Consider the following 16,019-nt stretch of genomic DNA (forward strand, 5'->3'; position numbering starts at 1 on the left):
TTATCGGGTGATTTTTTTTCAAACAGCATCGATCACCAGCGAAGAATGATGATTGACAAACCAGAAAAACCAGGGAGAGAAAAAAAAAATACATAATGTATTTATTTGGGTGTGATAATCCTCAATTCAATTCAATTATTTTCTTTCTCTCGCCCACCACAATGGTAATTTTCAACCAAAAACGTTTCGATTTGAAATGTAATGAAAAAAATCATTCAACCGAAATTGAGTGAGATCGACTTGTCAAGATTGTTTTTTAATCGCTTTTCATTCACTTTATAATCGAATCTCTAGTATTAAAAACATCCATATTAACATAAACATTAAACATTCATTGAATATGAATTTCATCATTTTTGCTGGATTCAATATTGAAAAAATGTTGTTGTTGTTGCGGTCGGTTTTTCCATATCATAGAATTTTGAACGTGGTTTGTTGATGATTTGAGAATTCAGTGAATCACAATTCAATCAGGAAAAAAATGAATTTTGATTCATTTTTTTATGGAAATTTTTCCTTCAAAATCCAATGATGATTGACAATGTCAACGTGTCAATGATGATGATTACCATATGAAACGATATTTTCTTCTTCAGTTAATCGTTTTTTAAAAAAGTGTAATTAATGTTCAGGATTCTTTCATTCATTCATCGAATGAATGAACAATTTTCTTCCTTTTTTCTGTTTGTTTAATGAATTTTTTGTTTCATTTGTTTTTTGTTGTTGTTGTTGTTCAGTTGGTTTGCACATCTGAAAAAGAAAGAAAATGATGACAAAAGAGTCATTGAAATGGATCATTTCACAAATTATGTCAGTTTTTTTTGTTGTTGATTATAATTTAGAGAGGCAAAAAACTGTTACTTTGTAATCGTTGACAACACAATGTTTGGATTGGACATAATTCTTCTTTCTTTTGTCACTTTTGAATTGAATTGATGTCCATGTTTGCATTCGATTTCCGTTAATCTATCATTTGATCAATGAAAAGAATAACAAAAAAAAGAATTTCAAAACAAATTCATTTAAAAAAAACATTGACAGTGAATAAACTGACCAGATACGAATATAAATAGCGGAAAATGAGAAAAGAACCGATGAAATGAAACATTTAGAAAAGAAGAAAACTGTCATTGCGTCGAAATAGTGGAAAAGTAGTTTATCATTTGACATATGGATCATTTTCAAATGGTAGAATATTCTTCTTTTCATTCATTCTATGAAAATCCATTTCTTTTTTTTCTTCCAATTCAAACAAACAGACAACAGGACAAAAGACAAGTTTGAATTTCTAAATTGATGAACAAACGAAAAAATTGAATTCAATCATTGAATATAAAGAAGAATGATAAAGATGATGAGGAAATGAGTGAAAAAAAAGAAGAAAGATAAAAACTTCTTTGAAAGTCTTTTTTCTTTTCTTTTTTTTTGTCGTTTCAAAAACGAAAACATTTTATAATAACAAATATTCAAAAAAAACACTATTTGACGCCCATCTAAATTTGCCCAATTATACAATGCCGATCTGACGAACAATGAAATGAAATGAATGAATGAAATGAATGAAAAATGGGTGAACAATGAAAAATAAAAAAAAATTAAGTTGACAACAACAAACGAATATTATTACCAGAATTTTTTTCAAAAAAAAGGAATATTTTCGTACAAAATTTTCTTCTTTTTCTCCCAGAATCCATTGTATTTTTCTATTCATCAATCCATTCGCATTTTTTTGATGTGTGTCAACATTCGAATTCACAGAAAAAACATTCGATTCTATTTCCACTCACGAATGCACTCGCTCGCTCGCTAGCTCGCACAATACTTGATTCTAAATCATTCTATTTCTACACTATTTCCATTATATTTACAATTCGATTCTTTTTTTTTGTTGTTGTTATAAAGAATTTCAGTATTTTGAATTCAACTTTTTTTTTAATTTACTTTCTCTCTATCTACATACAGAGAGAAAGAGACAAATTGAATACAGTGTTTTGAATGAAAAAGAAAGAATTTATTATTCTATTGGTCGTATCAACAACAAACAAACACATTGTCATCATCATCATCATTGTCACCATTGGTGGTTATTGTATTCGATTCTTAACAAAAACAGACACTCATCGATAATAACAACATGGATTGACAATAACAACAACTACAACAACAAAAAAATTTGGCTATATCCAAAAATAACATCAAGAATGATGAATGCCACCATATTCTACATTTAATTTTTTTTGGTTTGTTATTGTTGTTGCCTGATTCAAAATACTTTAAAATATTCTTTTTCCCTTTCTCTATCTAGTTCCATTGTCATTCATTTGAATATGGCGCCATTCGTTTATCATTGTTGAATACGATGTTTATATTGTTGAAGAAAAAGAAGAAAAAACTGTTTGTTCATTGTTATCTATTACTATTATCACTATTATTATTATTATTATCATTATCAACAATGAATCAAGCTATATTTATAATAAAAGAAGAAAGGATAAATTCACAATTCGTAACAACAATAATGACAATAACAACAACAGAAAAGATTTTTTTAGAAGAAGAAGAAGAATATTCCATTTGATGACAATACAATACAAGATATGTGTGTTTGTTTGTGAGTAGGTGTATTTTCTGTGTATTTTGTGTTTGTGTGTGTGTAAAAACACCTATCGTTGCCAGTGATAAATTTCAAAAAATTTCAATTGTTCAATCATCTCAACAATAATAACACTTTTTTTTCTTGCTTCTTTTTTTCCCTTATTCATACAAACACACATTTACGTATGATATGATATGAAAACATCTTTGTATTTGGCAACAACAACAACAAAAAGAAAATCCTTTTGTTGTTGTTGTTGATCGTCTATCTATCATTATCTTTTTGCTGGGAAAAAAAATTTGTTATTTTTTTCAAATTCACCCAAAAAATTGTTGTTGTTATCAAATAAACAACAACAACAACAAATAACAGGTTGATAGTGATGATATGGTCCTGTCATCGATATCATCGGAATTTGATAACATTGCCCATTCTTGGTGATCTATACCGATATTATCATTATTAGCAAGTATTGTTATGTTTGAGTGTGTGTGTGTGTGGGAGCTTTTTCTATTGTCAAAAATTTTGAAAAAAAGTGTGGAAAAAAAATTAAATTAAATTTTGTTTGTTTGTCGAACGAAACAAACAAAAATTCCATATTGGGAATGTTTCGGTGGTTTTTCTCACTCATTTTACCCCAAAAAAAATATTGTTGATTTTTCCAAAATCAATTTTTTTGACCACAATTTGGAAAGAATTTTGTGGCAAAAAAATATGATTATTATTATTTTCGAAGTTCATCACCACTTGAAAAAAACGACCAACCGATAACTATCAATTGAAAATCAAATCAAAACCTGAATTGAAAACAATCTGATTTGATAAAAGAGAGAAGCCATAGAATAACAATAATCAACAACAAAAACATACTTGTGATGTACCGTTATATTATTATTATATAATGTGTGTGTGTTGATGCTTGTTTGTATGTGGTTCGAAGATACCGATATCGATTCAATTGTGTTAATGTTTTGTGTGTAAATCGACCATATTGTAATAATAAATGAATGAGGGGAAAAGAAAAGGAAATAAAATTTTGGATCCAAAAAAAATGATAAAAGTGGAGGGTGATTGAATGAATAAGGAGAGAGAGACTGAGGTTCATTAAATTTTTTTTTTCGGTCTCAATGATCAAATTTGATGTGCGAAATATTCATTGTGTGAATGAATGAATGAATGAATGAATACAATGGCCAAAAACCATTCAATTTTATCAAACAACAACAACAACAACAACAGAAAAAAAACGATCATTTCATTTGTATCACATAGGGTCCTATCTATATAAAAAGTATGTGTGTGTGTATTTTGGTTGATTATTTTAGTTTGCTTGCTTTGTTGTTGTTGTTGTTATTGAACAAAAACCATCATCTCAATGATGATGATGATCATCAAGAGCCATCAACAATGAAGAGAAAAAAACCTATTTGAAATACAGAAAGGATAAAAACATGTCTATTGTGTATGTATGTGTATAGTTTGAAAAGAGTAAATTTGTGAAAAGCAAATTGTCTTCATTCATTCATTCATTATATTCACAATAAAGCTTTTTTTTCCATCATCATCATCATCATTTGATTCAATCTGATCATGTTTTTCATTATTATTGTTGTTGTTGTTGTTGTTCTATACACAATAGACAATAGGAAACAAAACAAAACAAAAAATGAATGAATGAATAAAAATTAAACAATGAATGAATGAATGATTCCTAACAACATTCTCGAAATGAGAAAAAAAAACAAAACAAAGCGATATTGTGAGGGGGAAAAACGATTGTATAACGAGCTATATTGAGAGAGAATGAGAGAAATATAGAACAATATGACAATTGTCAACGATAAAAAAATATGAATGAAATGAAATTGAATGGAATGGAATGAATACACAATTGTGAAACAATAATAATAATAACAGAAGAAGAAACAATCGAATGAATGAATGAAAATGAAACAACAAATAGAGAATAAGAATAAGGAATTTTGTTTTTCTTGCAGAAAAAACAACAACAACAACAAAAAGAAATAAGAATTCAAAAAGAATAATGGTAGTGATAATAAACTAGTGATCATTATATTGGCTATTAAATTGAAGAATTTTCTTTAGATAAATGAAATTGAAAGAATTGATCCAAAAAAAGAATGATAAATGAATGAATGAATGAATGGCTGTGTTTCCATTCATTTAAAACATTGAAACATTAGATCATCATTTGATATCGTTTTTTTATATGTGATTTGATCGATGTTTTGTCATATCAATCTGTTGTTTGTTTGTTTGTTTCTTTTGTTTTCAAATAGGAAAAAAGCCATAGAAAAAAAACAAAACAATATGATTATTGAATCTCTTTTGGCTGATCATATTTTCATTTTTTTTGCTGTTTTGTCATTGTTATATTGAATGTTTTCTCTTCATTCATAGTATTTTGACTATATTAATTTCATCAACATTAACAAAACATAATGAAAAACATAAATAGGAAATAGACAATGTATTTTGTTTTCTGTGTCTCAAATAGGAAATGATAATGATAATGGCGCCATTCAAAGAACAGAAAAAAATTTGGAAATCAAAAACAATGGACAAAAAAAGTGAATGAAAATCATTTAACATTATCTCTCTTTGTTTTTCTCTCTCTCTCTATATAATACAGGGAAAAAAACAAAAGAAAGACAATGCGCGAAAAGAAAAGAAAAAAAAGGATGGAACAAAATCTCTATACACACACACATCATATATATTGATGATGATGATGATTGAAAAATGTGGGCTTTTTTCGGTAATAGCTGCCCACATTTTTGTTATAATAAAAACATTCGGAATGAATGAATGAAAGAACACATCTCTATTGTTTTTTCTTCTTTCAATTTAGTGTTTTATTGTTTTAACACTTTACAACAACGAAAAGAAGGGTTTTTCCCCTTTTTTCGTATATAGGAATCTTGAGAAAAAAACCCAAATATTTCCGATTCATTTAGTGAAAATCATTTTGAAAATTTGAAAAAAACCTCGATTTCCTAACTGAATTTACCGAAAAAATAACCTGAATTTATGAGACCAACAACCACCCCCTACACACACACACACACACAGCCAATTTAATGGGAGAGAGAAATTTTCTTTGATCAAAAATTTACCTGTGGTGTTTCCACTTGCAGCAGAACAACAACAGCAACAATCAAAATCAAATGGAAATTTTTTTTTCTTTGACATTTTCATTCTTTTCAAAAAAGAAAAAAGAAAAATTCAGGTGTTATTTTTCAATAAATATTTATTTCTATGTATGTGTGACAACTTTAACACTGACCTTACCTGGTTATTTAGATCTAAATCTCTCTATGTGTGTGTGTAACACGTGTGCAATTGATTTATCTATTTTATCATCGTAACTTTTCTTTTTTTTTGTTTGGTTTATTGTTCGGATAAAAAACAGTAAAGTAAGTGAATGTGGTAACAAAAGAATCTTAACCTTTGAACAAAACAACAAAAAATGAAATGAAATGAGAAAATAGTCTTCACACAGCGAGCAAAGAACAATGGGAAAAATTGTCAAAAAAGAAAAGAAATAATAACAAGCCGACAACACCAAGAGCGAAAAAATATATTGAGTGAAAGAGAGTTTTTTTTAACATGTAAATTGCAATTGGATGGAACCTATTGTGTTAATTTTTTTTTATTTATTTCAAACATTGTATACATTAGGTCAATTTACCCAGGTAAAATCAATACAACAACAAGAATTTTCGTTTTTTTTTCTTCCAAATGGGAACAAAACAAAACAAAACAAAACAAAAATACAGGCAGCAATTGATTGAACTAAATAATTGAATGATGATAATATTGTTGTTGTTGGTGGTGGTGGTGGTGGTGGTCTCTTTTTTTTCTTGAGTATTTGTGGGGCTAAAAAAATCAATTCAAAGTGTGTAAAATTTGGTGTTTTTTGGGACCCTATTAGGCCAACAAAAAAATACTACATACAAACAAACAAACAACCGAAATAAAATTGGCATAAATAAATGTAGTGTGACCAATTTTAGCCAATTCTTTTTTATTCACAAAATGGATCGATCGATCGATTTGAAAATCAATTGATTCGATGACAATGAGAACATAAAGAGAGAGAGAGAGAGAGAGAGAGAGAGAGAGAGAGAGAGAGAGAGAGAGAGAGAGAGAGAGAGAGAGAGAGAGAAAATCGATTTTTTCACAAAAGAATGGAAAGCGGTTTTTTTTGGACAAAAATTTTTTTGTTGAAAAATTCATTCATTCAAAAAAAACGTTTTTAATATTCAAAATTATTGTCCATTCTTTACAAAAACCAAACAAGAAGAACAATAACGAAACAATAACCAAAAAACAATTACAACATCGAATAAGAGAAGAAAATATATGCTTATTGTGCTTGTTGATATTGGATTGATTCTTGAACCAAAAATTTGCTGAAGATTGAATCTATTCATTTTCCCGTTAAAAGATACAATTCATTTTAAAATGGACAATGGACATTAGCCCTTTCTTAACCGATTTTTCAATGTGTTGAACAAAGTTCCGAAAACGTTATTTGAATTGAATTTTTTTTGAATGAAAAGAAATTTTCTTTGTTTAGTTTTGATATTCGGGTTATTTTTGAAAGTATTAAAAAATGCACCTGAAAATGAATTTTAAAATTGTTGTTGTTGTTCAAAGGATTTTACAAGCATAAGTTTCATAAGCAAAAAATTTTATTTAAAACATTCTTTAGATTTAGGGGAAAAGTAGAATTGAATTGAAAAAAAAACCAAAAACGATGTTGTTTTTTCGGTTAGCAGTAGTGGATGGATGGTGTTAATTTTACACACAGGTGTCCTTTTTTTCATGCCATTTTATTATGCCAACGTTATTCTAGCCTGGTTGGTCGACAATTTATCCATATCCATTGATGAAAATTTCCCAGATAATTCCGCTTCAAATTTATTGTATCTAGAAAGAAAGAAAAAGAAACAGAAAAATTTTAAAAAAAGTGAAAATTTTTACAAAAAAAAACCAAATAACCACATGCTACACGTGCATAAATCTCTCCCATAAGCAACTCTCAAATTTGATAATAAATCTTCTGTTGAAAACTAAAAAACTAAAATTTTTTAGATTTTCAATTTTCAAGTGTAAATATTTGCCCAGAACAATGAAAGTCAGTAATAATAATTAATCAATGATGATGATGATGCAACCAGAAAGAAGATTTACCGGAAAAAAATGTACTTCTTTTTCTTTTTTTTTCTATGGAAAAAACTAACCACTAACCAAAAAAAAATAACAAAAGAACATTATCCAACATTAGATCATTATTTCACTTGACAAAATAAAGAAAATGATAAACGAAATGATAAATATAAGATAATCAATGTAAACAAATTACGATCATAATGATGATCTTTTTCTTTTTCTTTTTTGGTGAGAAAATCAAATAATCTAACCTACACACAATACATCATCATTACTGGTAAAAGCCAATCATCATTTTCTATTATCTTTCTTTGTCAATCCAGGAGAGAGAGAGAGAGAGAGAGACAAACAAAAAAAAACAGATAAATAAACAAAACAACAAAATAAGAAAAATTCCGTTGTAAAAAATAAATTGCATCAAAAGATGAAATTTTTATTTTCTTTTTTACAAAGAAACAAAACAAAATTGATTTTCATCAAATCAATCGTTGATTCCTATATGGAAAAAAAATTGACTTGCTAATTTTCAAATGGAATCAACAGGATAAGGAAATGTAATTTTGTTTAAATTCTTTCAAATAATAATCCAAAAAGAATATTCTTCTTTTCTCCCTTTTTTTATACATTCTAGCTATTTTTCAACAACCGAAAGAAAAGAAGAAAGAAAACATACTGAACAAAAACCACAATATAATGATGATGATAAAATTGTACAGTAAAAACATACATACTGGATATACAAATGAACATTGTGTAAAAAAAGAAAGAAAGAATTTTCTCCTATCACACACACACACAGTGACTATTGTATATTTTGTTAATAATAATAGAAAAGAAAATCCCAAAGAATAGAATCAAAAAATTTTCAATTTAACATTCAAAATAGATGAAAAGAAAACGAAAAAAAAATAGTTTTATGCTTCACTTAGCACTTAATATGATGCTTGATACAGCGAACATACATCACAACAACAACAACAAAATGATGCGGCCATTCAAAATAATGTAATCAAATGCTTGTGTGATGCGAAAGAAGAAGAAAAAATTTTGATTATAATGAACAAATTCAGTAGATTCAATATGTGAATCGAATCATGAAAATCATAACCAATTTCTGTCGTTATCGGTTGGTTACAATTCAAAAAATAACAATTATGGAATCAGAGATTTTTTAAATTAAAAAAACAAACGAAAATTCTCACACTTTCTTTACATATAATAATCTGATATGATGAAGATTTTCTCCCCTGTTTTTTTCTTGGTTATGAAAAAATTCATCATCCAAAAATTAATAACAACCATATCTCTCACTCTTGTTGTTGTTGCGTGTGTTGTGTGTGAAAAATGATTTGTTTGATCAAAAATAATCATCACCACTAAATAATGATTGATATTTGATCAACCAGTAGCATTATTGAAAAAAAATTGACTAGACAAAAGCCAAAATGAATGGAAAAGAATGTCAATTTTTTTTTGTATGAGAAAAAAAAATTGGATATTAGATCCTAACCAAAAAAAAAAAAAACTATCATCATCGTAAAATGCTTTGTGGGAATAAACAACAAAACAAATATACAAAATATGATTTAAAAAACAAGACAAGACAAAGATAAATAAAAATAACTAACATTCGTATAAATCTTGTCCTTTCCTGTTCACTAAGAGATGGTCGTGTTATATTCATTGCATGTTGAATATTTGCCCATTCGATTTGAACTTTATTATTATTATTTTGTTGTGATTGTTGTTGTTGATGATGGATACTATTTTGCTTTAAATCATCAATAGCCTGTTTGGTTGCATCAAGAAATGCATTATATAATAACGCTTGTATATCGGCACCAGTAAAATTTTCAGTTGACTTCACAATTTGATTGAATAATATCATATCAAAATTGATCGATAATTTTTGTCCAAGAACCATGAAAATTTCTTTTCTTTCATTTTCATCTGGTAGTTGACAATATACAATCTGATCAAAACGTCCTGGTCGTAATAATGATAAATCTATTAGATCTGGTCGGCTTGTTGCGGCTATAATAAAGATATTTTGTTTTCGTTCTTCAAGACCATCCATAAGTGTTAATATTTGATTGACAACACGATCAGTTACACCAGTACTATCATGACCACGACGTGGTGCTAATGAATCAAATTCATCAAAAAATAATATACATGGTGAAGAATTTTCTGCTTGACGAAATATTCTTCGTACTGATTGTTCACTGTTGCCAATATATTTTGATAATAATTCTGGTCCTTTAACACTTAAAAAATTTATATTTGCTTCATTTGCAATTGCTTCAATGATGGCCGTTTTTCCACAACCAGGCATACCATAGATTAGTAAAGAATTTGGTAATTTTAAAGGCAAATATCTATGTAAATTTGGATGACGTATTTGTAATAGAATAAGATCGGACAATATTTCTTTTACATTCGACATACCGCCCACATCTTTGAGCATACGTTTTGTATTCAATTTTAAATCATTCTTTTTGATCAAATGAAAATTCAATTTAGTAAAAGCTTGCTGAACATGTTCATCATCAATATTAACTTGGATTTTTGTATTATCTTTTTTTCGTAGACTATCAACTAAAGCACAATGAATTGACATATCTACTAAACTGTCAAGCTGTTGAACCGTAAAGTTTTTGGTCATTTTTGATAATAATTTCATATCAACATTCAATGATGTTTTCATTGTTGTTGTTGTTGTTGTTGTTGTTGAACATCCTTTCGATGATAAAGTATCATATTTCTTACGAAATATATCATTCAATATTTGAATTCTTTGTCTACCATTTAGTTGATGTATATCGATTACTTGATCAAATACATTAAATTGTTTTATCACTTTGTTCAAACATAAATATGATTCAGCCGTAGCAATAATAGTGATACGAGAAAATTTTGATAATGATTTAAATTTCCGTAATGAATCGATTAGTTGACAAAATATATGTGATACACGTTCACAATAAAAACTTTCCGGTGTTGATGATTTTGTATGTGAATTATCACCAGAATTATTATCAAACGTTTCTTTTACATTTTTTGTTTCATCATCACCAGTTTCATAAACAATTTGATGTAAATCTTCAAAAATAATAATCGAAGGTTGATGATGGACAGCTTCCGTGAATAATTTTGACCATGATTTCTGTATTGATTCAATTCTTTTACCTTTTACATTCGAACATCGAACTATTGTATTCCAAATGTAATGATTATTAAAACAATCATATAGAATTCTTTCGATTAACGTTGTTTTTCCCGAACCTTTTGATCCGGCAACAAGCATTGCTGTGAATAAATTTGTATCAAAAGATTTTGAATTTAGATTCAATGATTGATCTATGAATCGAATACATTCTTTTATGGTTTCATCACGTCCAGCAAACGCTTTAGCACCGATATTTTTATAATTTTCAATCATATCATTAATGGTTTGACGTTTTTTCGATAATTTATTCATATGTGATAACATTGAAGAATTTATACTGGTTACTTGTTGCACAATGATTTCAGTCGATTGATCAATTAAAAAACATGAGGAAAGAAATTTGAAAATTTCTACATCAAAATCAGGTACCGGTAATTGTTGTTGATGTTTGATTAGGAAATATTTTTCATCATTAATGAATCCATTGCATATAACCATTATATTGTTATTCTTTGATTTTTGTATCATTTTTATCAGTTCATTTTCACCATTAAAATATTGCGGTAATAATGGAACGGCAAATATTTTTCGAGCTATCGGAATTTTCAAATATTCAATATTATTTTTCTTCTCTAGATCAGCATTCTGAACATTCAAATCAGGATGATCCAAAATAATATATGATAAAAATGGTAATGAATATTGAACAATAAATGATTGACTTAACATGATTGAATCTTCGGGACAATCATCATTCGCTTTGGCTAAGATGTTTAACTCGTTTACGTAATCATATATCTTGAGATATTTATCAATAAATGTTGTACAAAATTTTTCATTTGTTGACATTGATGTTGTATCATAACTAATTGGATCAATATCTGAAGCTTTGTGCAAAGGATGATCAAATTTTTTCAATCGTATCAAACATTGTTTTTCATTGCAATCGGATTGATTTAAATATTCAAAATGTTTTGGTGATATGAATGCAATAGAAACGTTAAATGGATCAATATTTTTGGCCAAAATAACACGTAAAAATAGACTTTTGCCTTGATAGATATGAAATGATACATGTTTCATTTGATCAACATTCTTATCGAAACAATCATTATGTGAAGTATGAGCAATAGGAAAAATATTATCTTTACTTGGTACTAAAGATTTGAATAAACCAAAAACTGATTTTAAAGTAGCAGAATTTGATGATGATGGTATAACAGGTGCTATAATATCATTTGTTGATTCATTTTCGAATTTTGTTTCATTCATTGGAACAATAACAATTTTAGTGTTTTGTGTTATTATCAATCCAGTTTTATTTGTCGGTTCAACACGAAAAATTTTAACAAAAATAGGAACATTTGGTGAACTTGAAAGCCATATTGGTACTATATTGAATTCATCATTTTTCAAAAATGCAATAGTCAATATTCTTATCTGATTTAGTAATTTATATTCAATTTCTTCTGAATTAATTGTAATAATTTGATGATCATCATCCGATAATGGTTTTAAATAACAAGAAATACATGTTGATATTCGACTTAGATCATCGATCATTTGTACCAATATCAATTCATTATCAATGATATTAGATTTTGTTGCAAAATTTCTATCCAAAAATATTGAATCTTCAGTACAATTTTTGCTACCATTCCAGGTAACATAAATGAATTTATCCGGTTTAATATCGTCCAAAAAGATAAGTTTAATTATGATTAAACCCTAAAGCAAAAAGAATGTCGAATGTGTCCAATTAAAATGACATCAATCTCCAAAATCAATCCAAACTTACATATGAATTTGGACGGAAATTTTGTTTTACCCATTTTGCCGGTAAAGTTACGAAACAATTTTTCGTATCTTTCAATTCAATTCGACCATGAAAGAAAGACATAATGGAAATCAAATTGCAAAAAAATTATTAAAAAACAAAATCCAAAAAAGAATATGGAATTCTCAACAACAATTGATACTTTGAAAGTATCAATTGAAACTCATGAAGAACTTGTAGCATATGAAAAAAAATAAATCATTCGATAATTGTTTTTGTAAATATAATTTAAATTTTAAATAAATAAAAAAAAATATTTTCAAATTTCAAACAGGAATCTGTTCATCATTTTCATAAGAGGAAATTTGTGATTCGAAAAAAAATATCAATTTAAAAACAAGGCACACATGACAAAAGGAAATCACAATTTGATTGCTTTGTTTGCATTAAATACATCGATGAATGTTTTTTGTTTAAATATCAATGAAATGTATAAAAAAATGGATTGTATAAAAATGAATCTTGTAAAAACAGTCTCTCTCTCTCTCTCTTGTGTCGATCATGATTGAAAAATGAATAAATTTTTTGTAGATGCAACAGCGATCAGATTTTTATTCGGATTCCATGCCGTATGATAAATACGTCGATTTAGATCAATATTGTCGACAATTATTTCATCTTTTTTTGTTTTTCTTCGAAAACTATCCGTAGGTTGTGCTACTTTTTGTGGACGAAGATGTTTTTGTTTAACAATATCTTTATTAATTTCATATAATGATTCTTGTTCAGTTTTACGATCGATTATTTTGAAAAAATTATATGAACCAGTCATTATATAACTGAAAAAAATGGAGAAAAAATTAAAGTTTTTTCTTTTAAAAAAATCAACTTAGAAAAACATACTCATCGTTTCCGCTTAATGAGAATTCAAATTTATCGAATATATATTCATTTTCATAAAGTGTACCTAATCGTCCACGTAAATATTCATGAACTTCATATGTTTCAATTGGATTTCTTTCCATATTCAAATCCCATACATTTACGGTCATATAATCACGTGTAATCATATAACGACCACTATTTGTAAATTTTAGATCCGATATTACAGATATAAGTTCATGAAAAAAATTTGAATTATCCGAACTTTTAACAGTATCTCGAAAAACTGATAGAAAAAAATGGAAAAAATTAGTTAAAATTTTCAAAAACAAAAAACAGGTAATATTTTTTTTTACTTTTTGAATAATGATCACATAATGCAGCTTCTCTCATGTCACATAATTTAATTGAACCTTTACTTGTTGAATATGCAAATATGTTACAATGTTGTGGATGAAATTCGGCCGCACTAATCACTTCGGATAGATCAGCCATATTAGAAGGTTTTATATCGACAATTACTATTTGAAAGGTGAACAAAAATCATTTTTTTTAGTTTAGTTTTTTAGTTTTCGACAAAAATATAACAACCACATTACCAAAACTTTCATTCGTAATATCTAGATTCCAAAGATTTATTCGCAATTCATCTGCCGATATAAATGTTTCTTGATCACTATTAATTGAAACTGAATTGATATGAAATGAATGTGCATTGGAAAATATACGACGAAGATTTGATCGAATAGTTGGTTCGGTGGACATCATTTTTGGAATCCTTAATTCATTTTGATCCAATAGATCATATTCACTTGTACCATTCGAATCACAACCAATATAATTTCGATTAATATTCGGTAAACTATCATCAATACGTTTATCTTTTTCGGATAATTTCCATAATTTTATTGTTTTATCATTTGTTGTCAACATAAAATGATTTGCAGCTGTTTTTGATTCATCTAACCAACAGATTTTATTAATTTTTTCTTCAATCTCAATACTTTTCAGATAATCAAATTCAGCTTCATGACTTTGAAATGTACTATAAAGATCGTATTCGGTTGTTTTTTTTCTTTCATTTTCCTGAAATATAACTATTCTTCCACCTTTATCACCACATGCTAATAATTGTCCAGTGGAATTGAATTCCACACATGATATTAAATCAGCTGTAAAAAAAACAAAACAATTTTTTTAAATCAGAAGAAAACAAATAAACAAACAAACAAACAAACTTACCATCACTAAATTCATCTTCCAATGTTCCTTTTACCTGAACAAATGACCAATTTAATGAATCGGATAAATTATTATTATTATTTCCTAGAAATGTTGTTGTTAAAAAGTAAAAATTACAAACAAATTACAAACAAAAATTATAAACATTTGACACTTACGAATTCCTGATAAAATTGAATGTCTAGACATAATAATAATAACAACAACGAGGAATGGATGGATGGATTCGAATGTTGAAAAAAGATTCGAAATCGATGATTGAAAATTGACAAAAAATTTGTTTTTTGTTTGATGTCAATGATGAATGAAAAACAAAAACAACAAAACAACAACAACAAAAAAACCAACACCACCAAACACACATATAGTTGATTAAATCAAAAATTAATTTAATTATGATTATAATTTCGTTGGAAAACAGTTATTTTGTAATAATAATAAAAATCATTTTTGGTCCATATAGACACACACATGTGTGTCTGTGTGTGTGCGGTAAAATGAGAGGTGAGTAATAAAAAAAAACGAAAAGGACAATTGATATGTGTGTGTGTTTTGGGTAAAATTTCTAATAATTTACTAAAGTCAACTTTTTAAAGTTTTATTATCATTGAATGAATGTATCAAAAAAAAAAAATTGATGATTATTTTTGAAAAAAGTTGATGAGAAATGTTCAAAAAGAAATTGAATTTTTTTCAATTTGTTTCTAGTTTTGTTTCAGTTCGAAACGTTCATCATCATCATTGATTTTTTTTTCTCTAAATAAATAAATGGCAGCCAGAAAATATTGTTGATGATTTGATCACAAGATAATTCATTCGTTTGTTTGTGTGATGTGATGTGCGTAAATCGTTTGAAAATCGTTGATTTGATTTGATTTGATTGCAGCAGAAACAATTTGTTAATAAACAAAAATATGTGAAATGGATTTTATACACCGATTAGATAAGAAGCAAATTAATGTTATGAATGAATGAATGTTTGGATAAAATTTTTTTTTCTTCAATTCATTAAAATGATTGATTGAAATCTTTGGGAAAAACACACAAACACACACACACACAGCGGAGATAGGTTGACCCAACCCTTATGATATGACACCCGATTACCACAAGAAATCAAAGAAAAACATCAACAAACAAACAAATGATAATCA

At 27.4% G+C, this 16,019-nt stretch overlaps 2 protein-coding genes and 1 long non-coding RNA gene across 3 annotated transcripts; all 3 read right to left on the reverse strand.

Annotated features, from left to right (window-relative positions):
- Positions 1–1,380, reverse strand: LOC142646259 (uncharacterized). Its single transcript, XR_012847226.1, has 3 exons — positions 1,055–1,380; positions 862–966; positions 1–750 (listed from the first exon to the last, which is right to left on the reverse strand). It is a non-coding gene; the product is annotated as an uncharacterized LOC142646259 (long non-coding RNA).
- Positions 1,381–7,296: 5,916 nt separating this feature from the next.
- Positions 7,297–12,931, reverse strand: LOC113790327 (uncharacterized). Its single transcript, XM_027339980.2, has 3 exons — positions 12,763–12,931; positions 9,424–12,692; positions 7,297–7,552 (listed from the first exon to the last, which is right to left on the reverse strand). Exons 1-3 carry the CDS (start codon positions 12,862–12,864, stop codon positions 7,459–7,461), a joined length of 3,465 nt encoding a protein of 1,154 aa, XP_027195781.2. The 5' UTR covers positions 12,865–12,931; the 3' UTR covers positions 7,297–7,458.
- Positions 12,932–13,010: 79 nt separating this feature from the next.
- LOC113790341 (serine/threonine-protein phosphatase 2A 55 kDa regulatory subunit B delta isoform-like) lies at positions 13,011–15,983 on the reverse strand. Its single transcript, XM_027339998.2, has 6 exons — positions 15,024–15,983; positions 14,866–14,949; positions 14,223–14,795; positions 13,980–14,144; positions 13,645–13,909; positions 13,011–13,580 (listed from the first exon to the last, which is right to left on the reverse strand). Exons 1-6 carry the CDS (start codon positions 15,052–15,054, stop codon positions 13,301–13,303), a joined length of 1,398 nt encoding a protein of 465 aa, XP_027195799.2. The 5' UTR covers positions 15,055–15,983; the 3' UTR covers positions 13,011–13,300.
- Positions 15,984–16,019: the final 36 nt, after the last annotated feature.

The sequence above is a fragment of the Dermatophagoides pteronyssinus genome, unplaced genomic scaffold (assembly GCF_027571235.1).
Source record: "Dermatophagoides pteronyssinus isolate colony J.1.1.1.1 unplaced genomic scaffold, Derpt_VIB-CSIC_2022.12 sq0001, whole genome shotgun sequence".
Lineage (NCBI taxonomy): Eukaryota > Metazoa > Arthropoda > Arachnida > Sarcoptiformes > Pyroglyphidae > Dermatophagoides > Dermatophagoides pteronyssinus.